General features: G+C 35.8%; 1 protein-coding gene and 1 long non-coding RNA gene across 6 annotated transcripts in view; one reads left to right on the forward strand and one right to left on the reverse strand.

Annotated features, from left to right (window-relative positions):
- The window catches only part of LOC107180332, an 89,711-nt gene extending 77,637 nt beyond the window's left edge, over positions 1-12,074 (forward strand). Inside the window, exons 4-5 of one of the 3 annotated variants that reach the window (XR_006221588.1) lie at positions 3,858-3,944; positions 11,652-12,074. This is a non-coding gene — a long non-coding RNA (uncharacterized LOC107180332). The remainder of the gene's footprint in view (positions 1-3,857; positions 3,945-11,651) is intronic. The other 2 variants (XR_001511108.2, XR_001511110.2) reach the window with 2 other exon arrangements.
- Positions 12,075-13,171: 1,097 nt separating this feature from the next.
- PTGER3 (prostaglandin E receptor 3) overlaps positions 13,172-18,468 on the reverse strand; it is a 180,011-nt gene continuing 174,714 nt past the window's right edge. For 2 of the 3 annotated variants that reach the window (XM_042997564.1, XM_042997559.1), the window contains one exon: positions 14,528-17,148. In XM_042997564.1, the coding sequence (XP_042853498.1) occupies positions 17,128-17,148 (21 nt within the window). In that variant the 3' untranslated portion in view covers positions 14,528-17,127. Of the gene's footprint in view, positions 14,473-14,527; positions 17,149-18,468 lie in introns of those variants that run through there. The other variant, XM_042997560.1, reaches the window with a different exon arrangement.

Below are 18,468 nucleotides of genomic sequence, written 5' to 3' on the forward strand. Positions count from 1 at the left end.
ATATTCTCTTCAGATTTTTTTAAATTTAATTCTTGTAAAAGGTATGGTCTCTTTAATAAGCTAGTTACATCTGATGCTGAGGTGTAAGTCTGATTCAAAATACAAAAGTCCACAGCTGTTACCAAGGAAATCAATGACCTCTTTTTTTAAGTAGCTGTTGGGATGCAAGTTAGTTTCCTAAGAAATCTCTAATTGGAAACTTTAGTCCTCAAAAGTCTGCTGGGGATGTGACTATGTGTCTAAAGGTTATAATGTCTAGTAGCATGTGAGGTTAGGGGTGTACAACAAAAAGTCATTTTTTTTCAAGTGTAAATAACAAGTGTTGAGACTTTCAGCTCCTCCTGGGATTACCAGATATTTGGAAGATACTTGATTTAAATTGGTTTGACTTAAAAAGCAAATAGAGCTGACAACAGAGAAAAACTGCAAGGGACATTTTTTTCTAATTTTTTAAAAATTTATTTATTTATTTTGAGAGAGAGAAAGAGAGCATGAGTGTGGTAGGGGCAGAAAGAGAGGGAGAGAGAGAGAGAGAGATTGAGAGAATCCCAAGCAGGCTCCATGCTGTCTGTGCAGAGCACGGTGTCGGGCTCAAACTCATGAACCCGTGAGATCATGATCTGAGCCAAAATCAAGAGTCCAAGCTTAACTGACTGAGCCACCCAGGTACCTCTGCAAGGGGCATTTTAACTGCTAATGACTAGGAACTGCATACAAACCAAAGCTTTTGAATATCCAATGGTGATATTCAAATGTTTTTGTTGAAGCAGAATAAGAAAATTCAAAATCAAGACAATGCTGAATTATACCTAGATATTTGTATTTAAAATGACTATAGTGTATATATTTGTAATAAGTCCTAGATTAATGAAAACATTGCCTAAATTGTACACTAGATTTCCTTTTCCCCTATATCCACATTAGGGGAAAGTTCAACTGATACCATTTATTGATTTATTGAAGGGAAATTTCTCCATCTCCTAATATGGCAAGAAACTATTCAAGGCCTCATGGATACAGAACATATTCTCCTACATTCGAAGAGTTTACTATAGTCCACTGGTAGAGTCAAATACTCAGCTCTCATAATGCAGTGAGATATATGTCATAACAAAGCTATTCATGCGACGTTATGAGAATGTAAAGAAGCAACATAGAGGAAAGGCACCGAACCCAACCTGGGAGAAGGAAAAGGATTTAGAAAAGTCTTCTTAGGGGCACCTGGGTGGCTTGGTTGGTTGAGCGTCTGACTTCAGCTCAGGGCATGATCTCATGGTTCATGGGTTCGAGCCCTGCGACGGGCTCTGAGCTGACAGCTCAGAGTCTGGAGCCTGCCTCAGATCCTGTGTCTCCCTCTCTCCCTCTCTCCCTGCCCCTTCCCTGCTCATGCTCCGTCTCTCCCTGTCTCAAAAATAAGTATAAACATTAAAAAAAAATTTAGAAAATTCTTCTTAGAGGAGGCAATGCTTCCATTGATTTGCATAAGAATTTAAAATCTACAGGAGCAAAAACAGAAAGGCCATACTCTAAAGTCTACTTTTCAACTAGTGTTAGCTCTTTACATTGCATCTTTTAAAAAAAAAATTTTTTTATGTTTTATATTTGAGAGAGAGACAGAGAGACAGAGAGCAAGTAGGGGAGGGGCAGAGAGACAGAGACAGAATCCGAAGCAGGCTCCAGGCTCTGAGCTGTCAGCACAGAGCCCAAGGCGGGGCTCGAACTCACAAACTGTGCGATCATGACCTGAGCGGAAGTTGGATGCTTAACCAACTGAGCCACCCAGGTACCTCCGTTACAACTTGATTCACAGTAACCAAATGTTAAGATATAGTATAAAGCAACACTATATTAAGATAGTATAGTGTTGGCTCAAGAGTAAGAATGTGATCTGAATTCAGAAGAAAGAGCCCCAAAACTGTTCTTATAATATGTAGGAATTATATTTTGGGATTTATTATATAATAAATAAGGTATCACAAACAGATGGGGAATAAGATTATTTGATAAGTTCTGCTAGGAAAATTGATGTTTGGGGACAAAAATCAAGCTGACCTTCCTGTTATAGCATATGTCAAAATTAATGCCCGATAAATGAAAAATTTGATATAAAAATGAAATAATTTAAAAATCAGAAAATATGAATTAATTTTAACTCTAAGATGATGAAAAATATACTGGTATATATTGGTACACTGGACTTGATAAAAAAAATCTGTGTGTGCAAAAATGATCATATTTAAAAGTATATGTTTAACTGGGGAAATTTTAGCAAAAAAAAAATATGGCACAGTTTACATATACTTAAGAAAAATCACCTCCAGCCCAATAAGAAAAACACTACAGTAGAATGGGCAAAGAGCACAAGAAGAAAGTTTCCAAAAACTTATTACTGTTAAATATATGGAAAAATAGGGAAGAATATTCAAAATGACAGTGTCTTAATTTGGAGTATTTTAGCAAAATACCATATACTAGATGGATTACACAAAAGACACTTATCTATAACACTTCTGGAGGCTGGGAAGTCTATGGTCAAGGTGCTAGCATGGTCAGATTCTGGTAAGGGCCTTCTTCCTGGCCTGTAAATGGCTACCTTCCTGCTGTACAGACATTTGGTGGAGAGAGGAAAAGGAAGAAAGCTCTGGGATGTCTTTTTCTTTAGGGACACTGATCCCATAATGAAGGTTCCATGACCTCATCTAAACTTAATTACCTCCCAAAGGCCCCATTTTCTAATACCATTACATTGAGGGCTATATGAGTCCAGTGGACACAAAACACCTATGTTTCAGGTGTGCCACATAGTGATTTAACCTCTTTATACTCATCTTCAATATTCTTAATTTTTTTCTCACCCGGGGTCTCTAAGCATCTGAACTAGAAGAAATAATTCTTACGCTCTTAAATCCAATTCTTTAAAGATCAGTTAATGTTAGTATCTAGTTTTTCAAAACACTGTTATTGCCTGTTTATCCTATACTGTTTAGAATTTGGAAACTGGTATCTTTTTATCATGTGCAAATGCAAGAAAAATGCTTATTTTCATTAAGGGTAGATTTAGATCCTTCTTGTCTGAAGATTTATATGGTACATAAATAGATCTTACATGTGTTGTGATTAACTTAATTGTATCTTGGTACTGTTATCCTCATACCATTGGATTTAATTACATTGCATTATGCCTGGTAATTAAATAGAATAAAATATCATTATATCATTAGTTGGTTTTGTAAGGCCTTGAAATCTATTCTAAGAGCTCTTATATGTATTACAAGTTTTCACCACTAAGATCAATGCTCCTAGAATTGTTACTGGTCACTGAGTTGTCAGGTGTACGTTTGCCAATTACTTGGAATTTGAGCTCAAAGGCACCAATGTGCACTGATTTGGGCGAAGCCTTCCAATTCAACCAGGAGGATGACCATCATTTTGTATCATCTTACTTTTAAATTTGTTCTCTCCCAAATGGGGGTATTGAAAGATTAAAGCAATGACCAGCAAACACATTTTGGCTGAATTGTCTGTGACTATGCAATTAACAGAAAAAAAGTTATCATTTATAATCAGCTGAGTTGTGTTTTCCAGTGATCTTGACACTGCTAGTATAGTGTATCTTGTAAATCTTTCCATGATGCCATGAACAATGACATGAGGGTGGAAATATGCTGATTGAAAGGCAAGCTGGAACTACAGTTGTGACCACAATCCAGACTGTGTACAATTATGAAAAAGATATGCCTTCCAACAAGGGCCAGGTGTATGCCTTTTCTTCTCGAGTGACACTTGTTTCTGTCTCCATCTTGACAGTCATAGTTTCAAGCTATTCTATTTTTTATCAAACCTTGCTTTCTTCACAGAACGTGGAACTGATATGTAGAGGTGCCCTGCTGCATCCCAGGAACTGTGTTATGTATGATGTGTCATTTAAATCTCACAACCACCTTGTAAGTAGGCTGTATTATTACAGTTTTACAGATAAGCAAACTGAGACTTAGATAAAATATATTGCTTAAGAGAAGCTGGGTAGAAAGTGGCATGTCTGGTATTTAAACCTAGTTCTTTTTAGTTCCAAAGATATTAACCATTTCTTTTCTACTGTGTTGACTCACAGGAGGTTGTTTGTTTGTTTGTTGAAATTAAATGGCCTCCTACCATTATCCCATGAACATTGAGGTTATTTGTAATGTAGACATGTGAATGTTGCATTCAGCAAGGATGTCTATGGAACCCCTCTAGGAACTGTGAGGATGAACATTTAACATTCCCCTTTATTTTTTTAAAAATTCTTTTTTATTCTTTATTTATTTTTGAGAGAGAGAGACAGTGAGACAGAGTGCAAGTCGAGGAGGAAAAGAGAGAGAGGGAGACACAGAATCCAAAGCAGGATCCAAGGTCTGAGCTGTCAGCACAGAGCCTGATGCAGGGCTCAAACTCACGAACTGCAAGATCATGACCTCAGCCAAAGTCAGATGCTTAACCAACTGAGCCACCCAGATGCCCCTAACATTCCCCATCTTGATCTAGAATTTGAGAAGGGTAGGTATCATTCTTGGATATTTAAAAAGAATTTTCCCAGGTAGAAGGAAGTTGAAAGCAAAATAAAAGAATACCTTTTAGGATTCACAAAATTATGAGAATTCAGCTACGTATTGTAGTGTGTTTTTAAAGTGTTTATGTCTCTCTTGTTATTCACTAGCATTTAGTGCAGATATACCAAATATGCCAATCTTGCCTCAGCTTTGCTACAGAGTGTTGTAAGTGTTACAGAATGTTATGCTTAAGTCAAAATATTAAAATGAACCCCAAACTACCCCTCAGACTCACCCTATTTAATCCATATTTCTTTTAAGGAGGCTTTGCCATGAATTTATTCATAGAACTAGATTCTTAGTGATTGTGGCCCCAAGCTTATAGAAAAAGACAGATTTTTTTCTTTAAGTTTTTTTATTTTGAAATGATTTTAGATTTACAAAAAAGTTTCAAGGGTAGTACAGAGAGTTTTGTATATCTGATATATAGCCCATCATCCCCTAACATTAACATTTTATATAACCATGTACATTTATCAAGACTAAGAAATGAACATTGGTACATTACTATCAGCTAAATTCCAGACTTTGTTCTGGTTTTACCAGTTTTCCCACTAATTTCCTTTTTCTTTTCCAGGATCCAATTCAGTATATCACATTGCACTTAATCATCATGTCTTCTTAGTGAGAGGAGACAGTTTTTAATGTTGAGTAGTAATGATGGCAACGATGCAAAAGACTCAGAAAAGGTAGTTGTAGGTGGAAGGGAAAGTTTATTAATCAACTCCTCTAAGTCCAGAGACAAAAGGAGTGTCCTTCCAGGAGGAAACAATACTGGAAGATCACCATGACTCTCTCTTCCCTATTGCCCCCCTTTTTTTTTCTCTAAAGGATAAGATTGAGGAGAACATCATTGTTGACCAAAGCAGTAGTCTCTTTTCCCTCTCCAGCATGTCTTCAAATGGTACCCACTCTCCTGTTTGCTAATTGTTCCATACACTGAACTCTTAGGAACCAGAGCCTTTAGCCTCTGCATGATATGTAGAGGTGCCCTGCCGCATCCCAGGAACTGTGTTATGTATGATGTGTCATTTAAATCTCACAACCACCTTGTAAGTAGGCTGTATTATTACAGTTTTACAGATAAGCAAACTGAAACTTAGATAAAATATATTGTTTAAGAGAAGCTGGGTAGAAAGTGGCATGTCTGGTATTTAAACCTAGTTCTTTTTAATTCCAAAGATATTAACCACACTCCTCTAGCTGCTTCCCTGCAAGTAGATGGATGAGTCAGTTCACATTACGTGGGACAGGGTAGGAAAATCCATTCGGATCTTTTTTTAGGGTGAAAAAGCTAATATTCTGAGATCCACAATTCCATCTATTTCTTAATGTTTATTTTTCATACTGTTTAAAATGCAGAGAGGACAAACGTTGTGATTAGCTCCTTGCAGAACTTGTAGCACAGATCATTTGGTGTATGGCTTGCTTTTTGTCATGGTGTTATAAAAAATAATCTACATTGATTAAAAATCATTTTTAAAGATGTAATTTAAAAACACTTTCTATAAAATAAAGCACTGTTAAATCATCAAAATTCCTCATGCAACAATTTACTAATCATATGTGTATATATGCGTGTATGTGTACATATAGACATATTCTGCCTAATACACCTCTTACATGTGTTTATGTGTGTATATATATTATATGTTAATACATATGTAGGTACATATATGAATAGATGTACATAAATTTATACATATATGTATATGTACATACATGGCTAAATACATATATGCATATATACACATATACATCCTATAATATACATATTCTAGCCTGTATGTCACATATTAATCAAAATAGGATGGGGCGCCTAGGTGGTGCAGTTGGTTAAGCGTCGGACTTCAGCCAGGTCATGATCTCGCGGTCCGTGAATTCGAGCCCCGCGTCAGGCTCTGGGCTGATGGCTCGGAGCCTGGAGCCTGTTTCCGATTCTGTGTCTCCCTCTCTCTCTGCCCCTCCCCCGTTCATACTCTGTCTCTCTCTGTCCCAAAAATAAATAAAAAACGTTGAAAAAAAAAATTAAAAAAAAAATAGGTTAAGTTGTGTTGGGCTAACAAACAACTTCAAAGTTGCAACTTATTTCCTGCTCACATTATATATGCATTGCTGATTGACTTGAGACTCAACTCCCCAGTCACTGAGGAAGCCAGGTCAATGAGGACTCTACCATGTGGTGGTTGCACCACCTAGAACACAAGCCCTCTCGATCACTCAGCATGGTAAAAGAGAGCTTGGGCAATTAAACATGAGATTTCCAAGCCCTCTTGATCACTCAGCATGGTAAAAGAGAGCTTGGGCAATTAAACATGAGATTTCCACCATCTCAGTTACGTACAATTTATACTCACAATTTATTGGTCAGAATCCATCACAGTGTTTAATTCAACTTAAAGGGCCAATAATCACATCTTCTAGGTGTACAGAAGGCAGGGGAGAATCAAGTATTGAAGAAAAATTATATATAATGTGTACTACATGAAAAAACTCACTTATGTGAAAAATTACTTGTGTAACAGGTCAGGGTAAATAACACTAGCATAACACTAGTATAACAAGTTGCTCCAGATTCCAATGACTTAATATAATTAAAGTTTGTTTTTACTCATTTGACAACATAATGCAACTGGCAGGAAGTCAGTACTCCAGGCAGTCAGGTAGGGACTTTAAGATCTAACATTTTGTGACATAAAGACTGAAAAGTGACAACAATAAAGAGGCAGTTAGTTCTATTTTACTTCTAGTTTGAGTATAAGGTGAATGGTCAGATCAGTTTTGTCTTGTATCAGATGGTTCGATCCCATAACAAATTAAGTGAGCAGCACCCTGCTCAAAGGGATTGTTCATCCACTAATTTCCTTAGCGCTCTGATGTGCTACAAACTACTTTTTTGATTGTAGAAAATAACATCCTGATACATAAGCAATGTTTTGAAAGAATAAATTAGTCATCTTGGCTTATCTAAATTGGGCTAGACTGCTATTGAAAAAGGGGTAATTTAGAGGAGTTTTTAAAGAAAAATTTATCTTCTCAACTTTGCTTCTTCCTTGTTCTCTTTCTTGCCTTACGTTACTTTTAAACGGTTCAGCCACTCCAGCATATAAATTTACTACTGACTAAAGTTGTATTTGCTATTTCCTGAGTTCTTGATTTATATGGTCCAGTTCCTCAGCATGAATGGCTTGAGGTCTGGGGCTACTTGTCCTCCCTTTGCTCAAGTAAACAAACAAAAGAAAGTTAGTACATAGCTCAGTACATTTAAGATTTGTAAATAACTTGTCATTTCAAAGTGAACTAAAAGCCTTGAAACTTCAACCGGGATTCATCTGAAATTATGTGGGGTTATTAAAATATGCCATAGAACTCATAAAAATATGTACAAATTTATTTTAGAGCTACATTATCCTCATGGTTAAAGATTGGTTGGAGAGAGCCCAGTACTTAAGTAAGGAATTCTTGGTTCTTGCTCTGGGTCAGTCATTAATGACCTCTATGACCTTGGGCAAGAGTTGAGTATTAGATGACTCCTAATTATAACTATCTGTGAGTTGTTGACTAAACTGGATGCAGCAATTTCTACTGTGGCCTTACAGCTTCTGGATTTTCACTGTGGAACCAGAGCATGCATCTGAATAGTTGACCAGTGATCTGGATCCATATTTTTTAGTGCTTATCCTGTTGATTGAATTTAATAGCTGTGCCAATGTTCACTGTCTAAAATCACCTAATTGTGGCCCCTTGGTTGGCTCCCTTTTCGGTGTTGTATATTCACTTCCCTTTGGTTAATTGCAGGGTGGAAATTAGGGTAGCTAAAACAGGAACAGACCCTGGGGACTCCACTTTATAGCCTGTATAAACAAATGACCAGTGACTAGGCAGAGAAGCCTGGAAACAATAATTTTCCAATTGAAGTAAAAAGGGCATAATAATTAATATACTACCAAACAAAAGGAATGACAGACTAGAATAAATATTAATCTATAAATTCTGGATACCAAGTGAAACACCTGGCCAGTTCAATTATTGGGTATCATGCCACCTGATGCCCAAATCTTTAGATGAACTTAAAAAGAGAAATATAACTGAAAGGCAAAGATGGTATCTTCTGTTTCTCTGGTATATTCTCTACATCAACTGGTCCTCAAAAGTTACTTTTAGCACTAACCACTTAATACATTTCTCATTCTGTGATACTTATGCCATCAGAGTCTTAGGAGCAGATTGGTTTTCATCTCTTCTGATTGATATAGAACATGTACGTAGGACCACCCATCTTTATTTATCCATGCTTTAACAATATAACAATTGGGCTTATGGTCTTGTATTTTGATTTTTCCTACTTGACTTCTGGCTGCTTTTATGTAACATTTTCAGCAGAATAATATTGAATGATAGATTCTGGGTCAGCTTTCATATTCCTTATTTGTGTTCCCAGTTGCAGGCTTATGTAAAGAGGTAAGAATGAATCATGAATATGTTGGTGGTTTTATTTGCCACCTGGGAGTTCTAACTTTAAAGTGAGACATTTGAGTTTTGAGCACTTGAGCCTGCTGCACACATTAAAACATATTTTTGATGGCATAAATGCTTGATTTAATTCTCTGTCCTCACATTGTCTCAGAGAGTTATTGCATATTTCCTTTAACCTGTGTGTTCAAAAATAAGTGAATGACTGTGTTAGTCATGAAGTAGAATATAAATGGTTTCCATGCTTCTCTAGGGCATCTTTCTTCATTGAAGCCTGTCCAATCCTCAACTGTGTTAATATCCGGAGACAAGACAAAGGCACAGTTAATTTATAAATGCATAGTTATGAGGCAAAACTAGATGCTAGCATCACATAAAGCCTTTGCATGATGCCTGCTTGTTCAGGCATGTATGACACTGTGAGTACAGTTGACTGAGCACAGCAGCTGTGTAAAATCAGGTTAATATGTTCTAAACTATCCATTAGAGAGAGATCTCAAGGGACAGACTATCATTTTAACTACTAAAAACAGAGACAGAAAAAGGTCAGGTGATAATTCCAACCTTCTTGACAGAAATTTACTATGATTTTTATAAACTTTCTTTGCTTGTATTTATAACATGCATCTATTTGGAGGTTTGCATTCCTCCAAATAACTCAACTATAAATTATTCTTCATTTTGGGTTTGACTGTATAGAAATTCTTTGAGCATGATGTCATCTTTTGAGTGTGAAGGTGGTGTTGTATTTTCTTAAGATTGTATTAGATAATGCCTTCTTGACACTATGTAGAGCAAAAAATTCTAATAACAAAGGACAGATTCTCAGAAGAGACTTAATCAGTTGTGTCTCTTCACTTGGATGAGGGAGATAAGATTACTCCAAAAGAACAGATGCCAATATCCTGCTGAGCCAAACTCAAAATGACATGGGTAGCAATGTAGGTCTATCCACTGATGAGGTGCATCTGAATTTCATCATACTGCTCTTTTATTTCAAAAATGATTAATATTAATTCAGTGTTAGTTTAAATTTTTTAAAAATTTTATTTATTTTTGATAGAGAGAGACAGAGCACAAGTGGGGGAGGGGCAGAGAGAGAAGAAGACACAGAATCCGAAGCAGGCTCCAGGCTCCGAGCTGTCAGCACAGAGCCCAACGCAGGGCTCAAACTCACAAATTGTGACATCAGGACCTGAGCTGAAGTCGGACGCTCAACCATCTGAGCCACCCAGGTGCCCCAATCCAGTGTTAGTTTAAATATCAGCATTCAAAATTTAAATAACCCAGCAGGAATATAAATGGTCATCAGGATTACACAAAGTTCTTGGGCAACTGTTAATATTCTCCACATTTTCTTGACCTTCTGACTTTCTTATACTAGTCAAACATAGAAAAAATCCTAAACCAGTATGTTTGCTTGTCAAGTTCAGAAAGAAGAGAATAATGATGATGGGTTTTGCCTGAGTTTATGTAATTTCTCGCCCTCTTGAGAAGTTGATTTTATGTTTATCAATTATTTTCATCCTTTCCATCACACATTTCACACTTTCTATACTCTAGGCTCTGGGGATATGGAAGTGAGTAATTCTATACTCTAATTTAGTCTGAAATGCCTGTGTGCATTCATTAAAAAAATTTATTGTCCCCTAACTATATATCCGGAAACAGGTACCTGGGATACATTAGTTAAATAAAGATTTTAGCCTTTATGGAGTGTACATTCTAGTGGGAGAAGGCAAGGTATGAACAAAAAACATAATGAAAAGTAAATATTATAGAGTGCCAGAAGGTGATAATTATATTTTTAAAAGGAAAAGAGTGTGGTAAGGAGAATCAATAGTACAACAGTATGGGAGCAGGGAGGAAAGCATGTAGAGTTTGCAATTTTAAATGAGGCTGTTGGCATAAACCACAATGAGAAGAAGACATCTGATCAAAGAATTGAAGGAGGTGAAAGAGTCAGCTATGTGCATAACTGGGAAAATATTCACGGGGAAGGAACAGCCAGATCCATCCCCTTAAGGCAGGAGAATGTCTGTTGTGTTTGAACAACAATGAGAATGGTTAGTGTGGATGGAGTGAATTGATCCCCAATGTGAATATGTAAATGTCTTCTAATGCCCAACCCAATTTTTGTGAGTGGAAGAGTTGGATACAATTAACCTACAGCATGATGAAAAAGGAACCAAAAAAATACTGAGCACCTAGTATTTGTACCTTATGTTTTCTTAGTTTATCTTCACATTAATCTATAGAGGGAGTTATTGTAATTGCCATTTCACAAATTGGAATAATAATACATAGATAGGTTATGAGACCAAGGTTACAAAGTGATCAAGTAATGGGGCTGAGATTTGATCCCTTTGAATCCTGAATTATTTTGGCTACACCATCCAAACTCACCAGTAGTCATTGCTTTGAGGTTCAATTTCTGAACAAAGCAGCCACAAATATCTAAGGATTACTAAAACTCAACTCCAACCTAGCAAGTAGTGTCATACTGGTTAATAGGGCCAGAAGTGACTATGACTCCCACTTGTTTTCTGTCACTCACCTATTTCCCGGCACTCCTTTCCCTGTTTACAGGAAGAGAAGCTGTTGAAGGTGACCTAGGTAGAGATCACAGACATCAAGAGATGCAGACAACCATTTAAAACAACCCACCAAAGAGAGCTGTATGACCAGCCTGTGTTCCAATTAGTGTCCCCTTTAGGTCACATTCCTGAGCAGTCATTTGATAACACCTGCTTCTTCTTTCCAGCGTGTAACTGCTGGAGTAGTCTGGAGCAGTCAGCTGGGACATCCAATAACGAAACCTCTGCCTGCAGACCCCCTCCATTCCAAAGATTGGAATCTACCTGTAATAATAATGTATTTTACCTCCACATGCAGTTCTTAGCATGAAATTGTGAATGTTTACATTGTAAAATTTCATTTCTGACCAAGTCTGAGATTTGTAATCCTTCCTTCCCTGAGGAATAAATTGTTTTCTGATAAGCTCTTTTATTACCTGTGCTTGAGCCTCTCTCTTATTGCATTGAAAAATAATAAAAAATTTACGATTACAGTGTACCACACACACATACACATGCTTACTGAGTCATGCTTTTACTTCAGATAAAATGTGTACAATGGCTGTGTAAAATATAATGCAACAAGATTAAAGCCAGATCCGCTGACTGCATTGTTAAGGTTTGCATACCGATGGGAAAGAAAGAAAATTAAAACCAGTTTTTTGGAGGACATGGTATAAATAGGATCCTGGGCACACACACTTAATTTCCTCCCATGAATTTGGGCTGCTGTGGGAATAAAGTAGAAAAGCCTATAACCTGGAAAAAACTAGGCCTCCTTGTGGTCAGTTTTAGCACAGTGTTGCCAACAGAAGAAACACAAATCTAACTCTGATTAGGCTTTCAAAAAAAATGGAATCTTGATTTCCACTTTTTCCTGGATGATGGACTAAAAACACTGAGTGACCCTCCACTGCAGTACAACTGGATTGCGTCTGAAGTATTGCAAACGTACCCTTTAAATATATTCCTCAGATGACAGTGAGAAAAATCTCCAATGACAAAAGGAAAGGAAGAAAGAGGAAAAAAAGGAGAAGAAAAAGAGAGGAGAAGAGGAAGAATGAGCTGAAACTCAAATACTGAACCATGAGTGGTAAGCAGATGGGTTACCTGGTTACCTGGCAGCTGAAGTCCATGTGCTGAGATGCAGAGACCCAGCCCCCAGTCTGTTGCAAAGCTCAGAAATAGAACCTGAGATTTTCACATTAAGTCAAGGCCCTCAAAGTGGGCTAACGTGGTCACAAGTCATTCCACCCCACCTCCAAGTGGAAGATAAAAATCATCTTGGGATGAAAGCATTGGGACCTCCAGGCTACCATAGAGCAAATCCTTCCCTGAAACTGGTGGCCATCTGAAAAGCACTGTTTAAAAACCTCTGGCTCTTAATGAGTCATGATTATGTTGGTTTGTTTGTTATTAATTAAAAAAATTTTTTTTAATGTTTATTTATTTTTGAGAGAGAGACAGACAGACACTGAAGCAGGCTCCAGGCTCTGAGCTGTCAGAACAGAGCCTGACACAGGGCTCCAACTCACAAGCTGTGAGATCATGACCTGAGCCGAAGTCAGATTCTTAACAGACTGAGTCACCCAGTCACCCTTTCATGATTAGGTTTAATTAGAGGATCCATTCTTCAGGGAAAAAAATAAAATCCATCTGGTGTTGTTCCAGAGATATACCTGAGCTATTAGGACCTTACACATAATTGTGATCATGATTTGGTGTCCGAAATGATGAGAGAAGTTAAGTCAACAGAATCTTTGCTAAGCTTCTGTCACAACGTGTCATATCGGTGTGCCACTCATTATATTAATAATCACAACAATAATACAGCAATAATAGCAAATACTTAAAGAATGCTTTTTTTTGTGTGTGTTAGGCACTATCCTAAGAACAAATGTACTGAACTATTTTAGCAAATGTGTTGTCTTTATTTTATAGATAAGAAAACTGCAGCACAGGGAGGTTACATTCTTGTTCACATGGATGATAAGCACTAACCTGGCAATATGGATCTATGCTAACACTAGCATATTGGAGGAACTAAATACATAATATTTATTTCAATATCTTTTCTGTTTGCTGACCTATTGATTGGTCTTGGATGGGCTGGAAAGTAACAGAGATCACTTTATTTTCATCTCAAAATCTTCTAGCTGCCAGGCCTTTCCAGAACCTGGGCCTAACCCAGTTTGCAGTCTCCTACCTTTGGTGGGAACTAGCATTTGTTCTTGGCATTGCTCTATGTCCTAGAATCTACCACAAGGTTGCAGATTATTCTCATTCAGGGACCTTGGAGCAGGAACTACTCTTTTTCACTAAGAGTCCATTGAGTTTTCACAGGATTATTGATATGGGTGAAGCACTACAAATATGAAACTGCCTTATTTCATAGTTCTAAGTAGTAGGATAATGTGAGAGACAAAAATGACATTTGTTATGAATTTCAATCATCTCTTTAATCCAGACTTATGTAAGAGATAAGTTATTGGAATTATTATCCAGGAATATTCGAGGATAAAAACAGAAATTCTAACTTTTTTTTAATTTATGGAAGGAAGAATTAAAAATTTGAGTCATGGGTAAATCATTGCCTAGTACATACAAAGACTTAATACAAAGATTTATGAGCTAGCTAGATAAATAAATCAAATTCAGGTCATGGCCGCTAAATTAATAGCAAATAAGAATAGATCAAATTTACTTGGAAATAAAAGCCTTTTTGGAAAATGTTATGAAACAAGAAGCTTACCTGTCCTTTATTATATTGGACATTTTTGAGAATGGTTTCAGTTATTCTGTAAATCAGAGTGAGATTTTGTTCAAGGTACAACCTGAAGTTAATATAGATATTACATTTATCATTAAAACAAACAAACAAAAAAAAAACTTTGAGGCAAATGAGGTACAAAATCACCAAGATAATTAATTTCTTTTGAGGGTAATATAGGCTTAAATAGAGTGCAAAGTAATAATGATGTTTTCAAATAATATTATTGACCTTTTTGTATTCTGCATTGCACAAAACCCTAATTTAAGGGCACTGACCTTTTGAACCAAATTAAGAGTCAATTTCCTAAGTGAACTCCTGCAAGGTGCAGGAGTAAACTAAACAGTGCAGAGTTTATGAGCCTTCCTCCAAGATAAATTGTTATGTTAAAATAACTGGGAGGCCTGGAACTCTGAAGAATGTTTGTCATTTTTTAAATGAAATCATTCCTATTTTTGAACAGATTAAACATTACGTGCTACTATTTTTGTCTCCAAATCTGACTCATCACTTAGAATCTAAATATTATTTAGATTTTTTTTTTAGATTTAAAAATTTATATTGGATACAAACTTGGACTAGATGTGTTATCCCAGGTCAGCTATTTCTTCCAGTTATAATTATTATAATTAGAATCCCCTACTCTTCTTTGTCTAATGCATTTTCTCGTTAAAAATATTATTCTAGGTGATGAAATACCTACTTAGGACTTGGATGTTATCACCCTCTTTGGTCTATTATTGTCAAATGTTAAAATAATACTTCCATTTTAAGAACTTTGGTAAGAAGAGAACAAAACTGAGGGCTTTCTCATGAAACCAAACAAATGCCTGTGTTTAAAAATAAAAATAAAAATAATGGAAAGTTTAAATTGGAATCCAAATAAATAACTCTAAGCGTTTACAGGTGACTTTATTTCTCTAGTCTATGCTAAAGAAAAGCCAAAGAGAAAGATAAAAAAAGGAAAACAAAGCAAAGAAAACCTTTATTCCATATATTTCACTTTAAGAAGTTATATTAACTAGATGTTAATATTCAAAATAGCATTACTTCAGACTCACAAACTTACATAATCTTCGAGAGGCATTTGTGCATTAACACCATTTTTGTGTGTGTGTGGAGACAATGTGATAATATAATCTGGTATGTTCTAGAAACTTTTCTTTATTTTCCAAATCATTTTGACTTTGACATCTACCCATTTAAATAAATTGACATTATCACCTCAACTTTTATTTTGCCATAACATCAAATTCTCATTCAATGCATGGTTTATGTTTATAAAAGAATTTGAATTTATTTTTCTTTTTCCTATTATCCATATCCTCACCCACCACACAATTAACATTTTGTTTATTGCACTCACCAGACTTGCAAAATCCTGATAAAGATAGGGAATAGGAAAGATCCAGAATAAGGAAAAGTGTAATAAGAGAAATGCTATAAAAAGGAAAAACACCAGTTGAACTTAAACTAATATACAGAACATGATTACAACTGACAAACAGGTTGTCCGTAAAGGTAGAATTCTTCTGTTCTTAATATCTGGTTACTGAGTGTCAATGCTTCAGAAAGAAAGGACGTTCCAGAAAGAAATGTAAGTGGTGGTCATGGGTTTGAGAAAGATTTGGGAAAATGAAAAGACTGGTATGCTGCCTGTTTCCCAAGATGTTTTCATGGACAAAGTCTGGGCTATAGAGAGAGAAAGAGTTGTTGGAATAGAGACACTGGTAGAGGCAGAGATAGAAATTGAAAAAACAAGAGAGGGTGAGAAAGAGAGAGACAGAGAAGATTTACAGAAGACACTAAGAAAATCCATTGTACTTAATACATGCCAAAAAAGGGTTATTATCTAGAAGATATTTTTAAGACCTTCGAAAATCATTAAGAAATTGACATGTAAACCAGGAGAAATTTCATAAACAGGCCAGTCACAGAAGAAAACCAAATCATCAATAAGAAAGATTCTCAACCTCACATTTCAATCAGGAAAATGTAAAATAAATTAACAATGAGATACCATTTCACGCCTACAAGGATATAAGAAGTGAAAACATCACAAATTTCAGTATAGATACACATGGAGGAAACTCTTACACATATGAACATAAGAAGATGCAAATGCCCTTTGACCCGACACTTCCACTCCTAAATATTTATCTTAGAGAAACTCATGCTGATAGGCACAAACTAACATGTTCACTGGTTTTTTTTCTTTCTTTTCTTTTCTTTTCTTTTCTTTTCTTTTCTCCTTCCTTTCTTTCTTTCGTACTGCTACTTATTATAGTGAAATGGAATAATTTTTCTTGTCAGAGAACTGACAAATTATGCTTTCTTCAAACTATGGAACACTCTACAGCAGTTAAAATTAATGATCTAGAGCTTCACGTTTCAATATGGATAAATTTCAAGAAATACAATTATGAGTGAAGAAAACCAAGTAGCAAATCATACATATAATATGACAACATATATGTAAATATTCTAAACTCACAAAACAGTAGGATACAAATTTAATGGATGCATATACATGTAGTAAAAGTGAAAAAAAAACATGCATGGGAACTTCTGGATGGGGTTACCTTTAGGGGTGGGCATAGGGGAAAAAGTGAAAAAGAATTGGTTGGGAGGTGTGGTTTTTCTGTGATAATTTTCTTTCCTTAACAAAAAGAAAGTTGAGAAACTTCCAGTGATGTGATCTTGGCAGCAAGGTTGATTTTTAATCTCCAAAAAATTCCTCCTGAAAAATAAGCAAATGAATTAGGATAACAAATGAGAAATCCATTGACAACATCTGTATAAACTAGAAGGCAAGATATTTCCAAAAACTTCAGATTGTGAACACAAGTGATAAATTACCTACAGTAGCAGAATAAGGACACGGCTGGGTGGCAGGAATAGTGAGAAATGAATGGAGACAGCCGGTGTACTCCACTGGTTGAACTCCAACTCAGGGTTCAAAAAATTTGCCAACAAACATTCATTACTAAGGGAAGAAGACCTACATATTCTGGGTGGAAACATGGGAAGGCATCTGAGAATAACCAGTGAAACTAGGAAAAGTCCCCAGAATCTCCAGTTTGCAAGTGAATTAAGAAAACTGCATATAGATATGAAAAAAAAAATCAAAGTTCTGAGTGAATTTCAATGTATAGTTAAATGATCATACAATTAAGCCACCAGTTAACTTCCATTTACAAGTTAAGTGACAGAACAAGGATGTAAACAATCCAGAATGTAAGGCATTCTATAGGACAACTAATCCAGTTTCGATAAATCAATGCCTGAGGGGAAAAGGAGGAAGGGTAGGACTTCTCTGAATCAAAAGAGACTTACAAGATGTAATCAAATTAAAGTGGGGACCTTGTTCGGATCCTGATTCAAATAAATCAATGGACACATTTTCCAGACAATTCCTAATTTGATTTTGGACTAGGTATGGGATGATAACAAAGTAACATTGCCAATCTTATTAAGTAATGATGATACTTTCTGAAAAGAAAATGTCCACAATTTTTAGAGATTTATATTGAATCACATAGGGCTAAAATTATGTGGTCTGATATTTGCTGTAAAATATATAAAGAAGGAAAATTGTGAACAGTTTTTTAAAAAAATACATTAAGTTATACAAAGCTACATTAATTAAAACAGTGTGGTACTGGCATAAAAACAGACATATAGATTAATGGCATAGAATAGAGAGCCCAGAAATAAAACCTTTTGCATATGGTCAAATGACTTCAACAAAAGTGTTAAGACTACGCAATGGAGAAAAGAACAGTCTCTTCAACAATTGGTGTTGGGAGAACTGGATATTCACATTCAAAAGAATGAAGTTGGATCCTTATCTTATACCATTTACCAAAAATTAACTCAAAATGGATTAAAGGCCTGAATGTGAGACATAAGACCTTAGAAGAAAACATAGGGGGAAAGTTTCATGACATTAAATTTGGCAATGGTTTTTTGGTATGACACCAAAAGTACAGAAGTAAAAACAGACAAATGAGAATACATGAAATTTCAAAACTTCTACACATCAAAGAAAATAGTCAGC

This window comes from Panthera tigris, chromosome C1, assembly GCF_018350195.1.
Source record: "Panthera tigris isolate Pti1 chromosome C1, P.tigris_Pti1_mat1.1, whole genome shotgun sequence".
Classification (NCBI taxonomy): domain Eukaryota; kingdom Metazoa; phylum Chordata; class Mammalia; order Carnivora; family Felidae; genus Panthera; species Panthera tigris.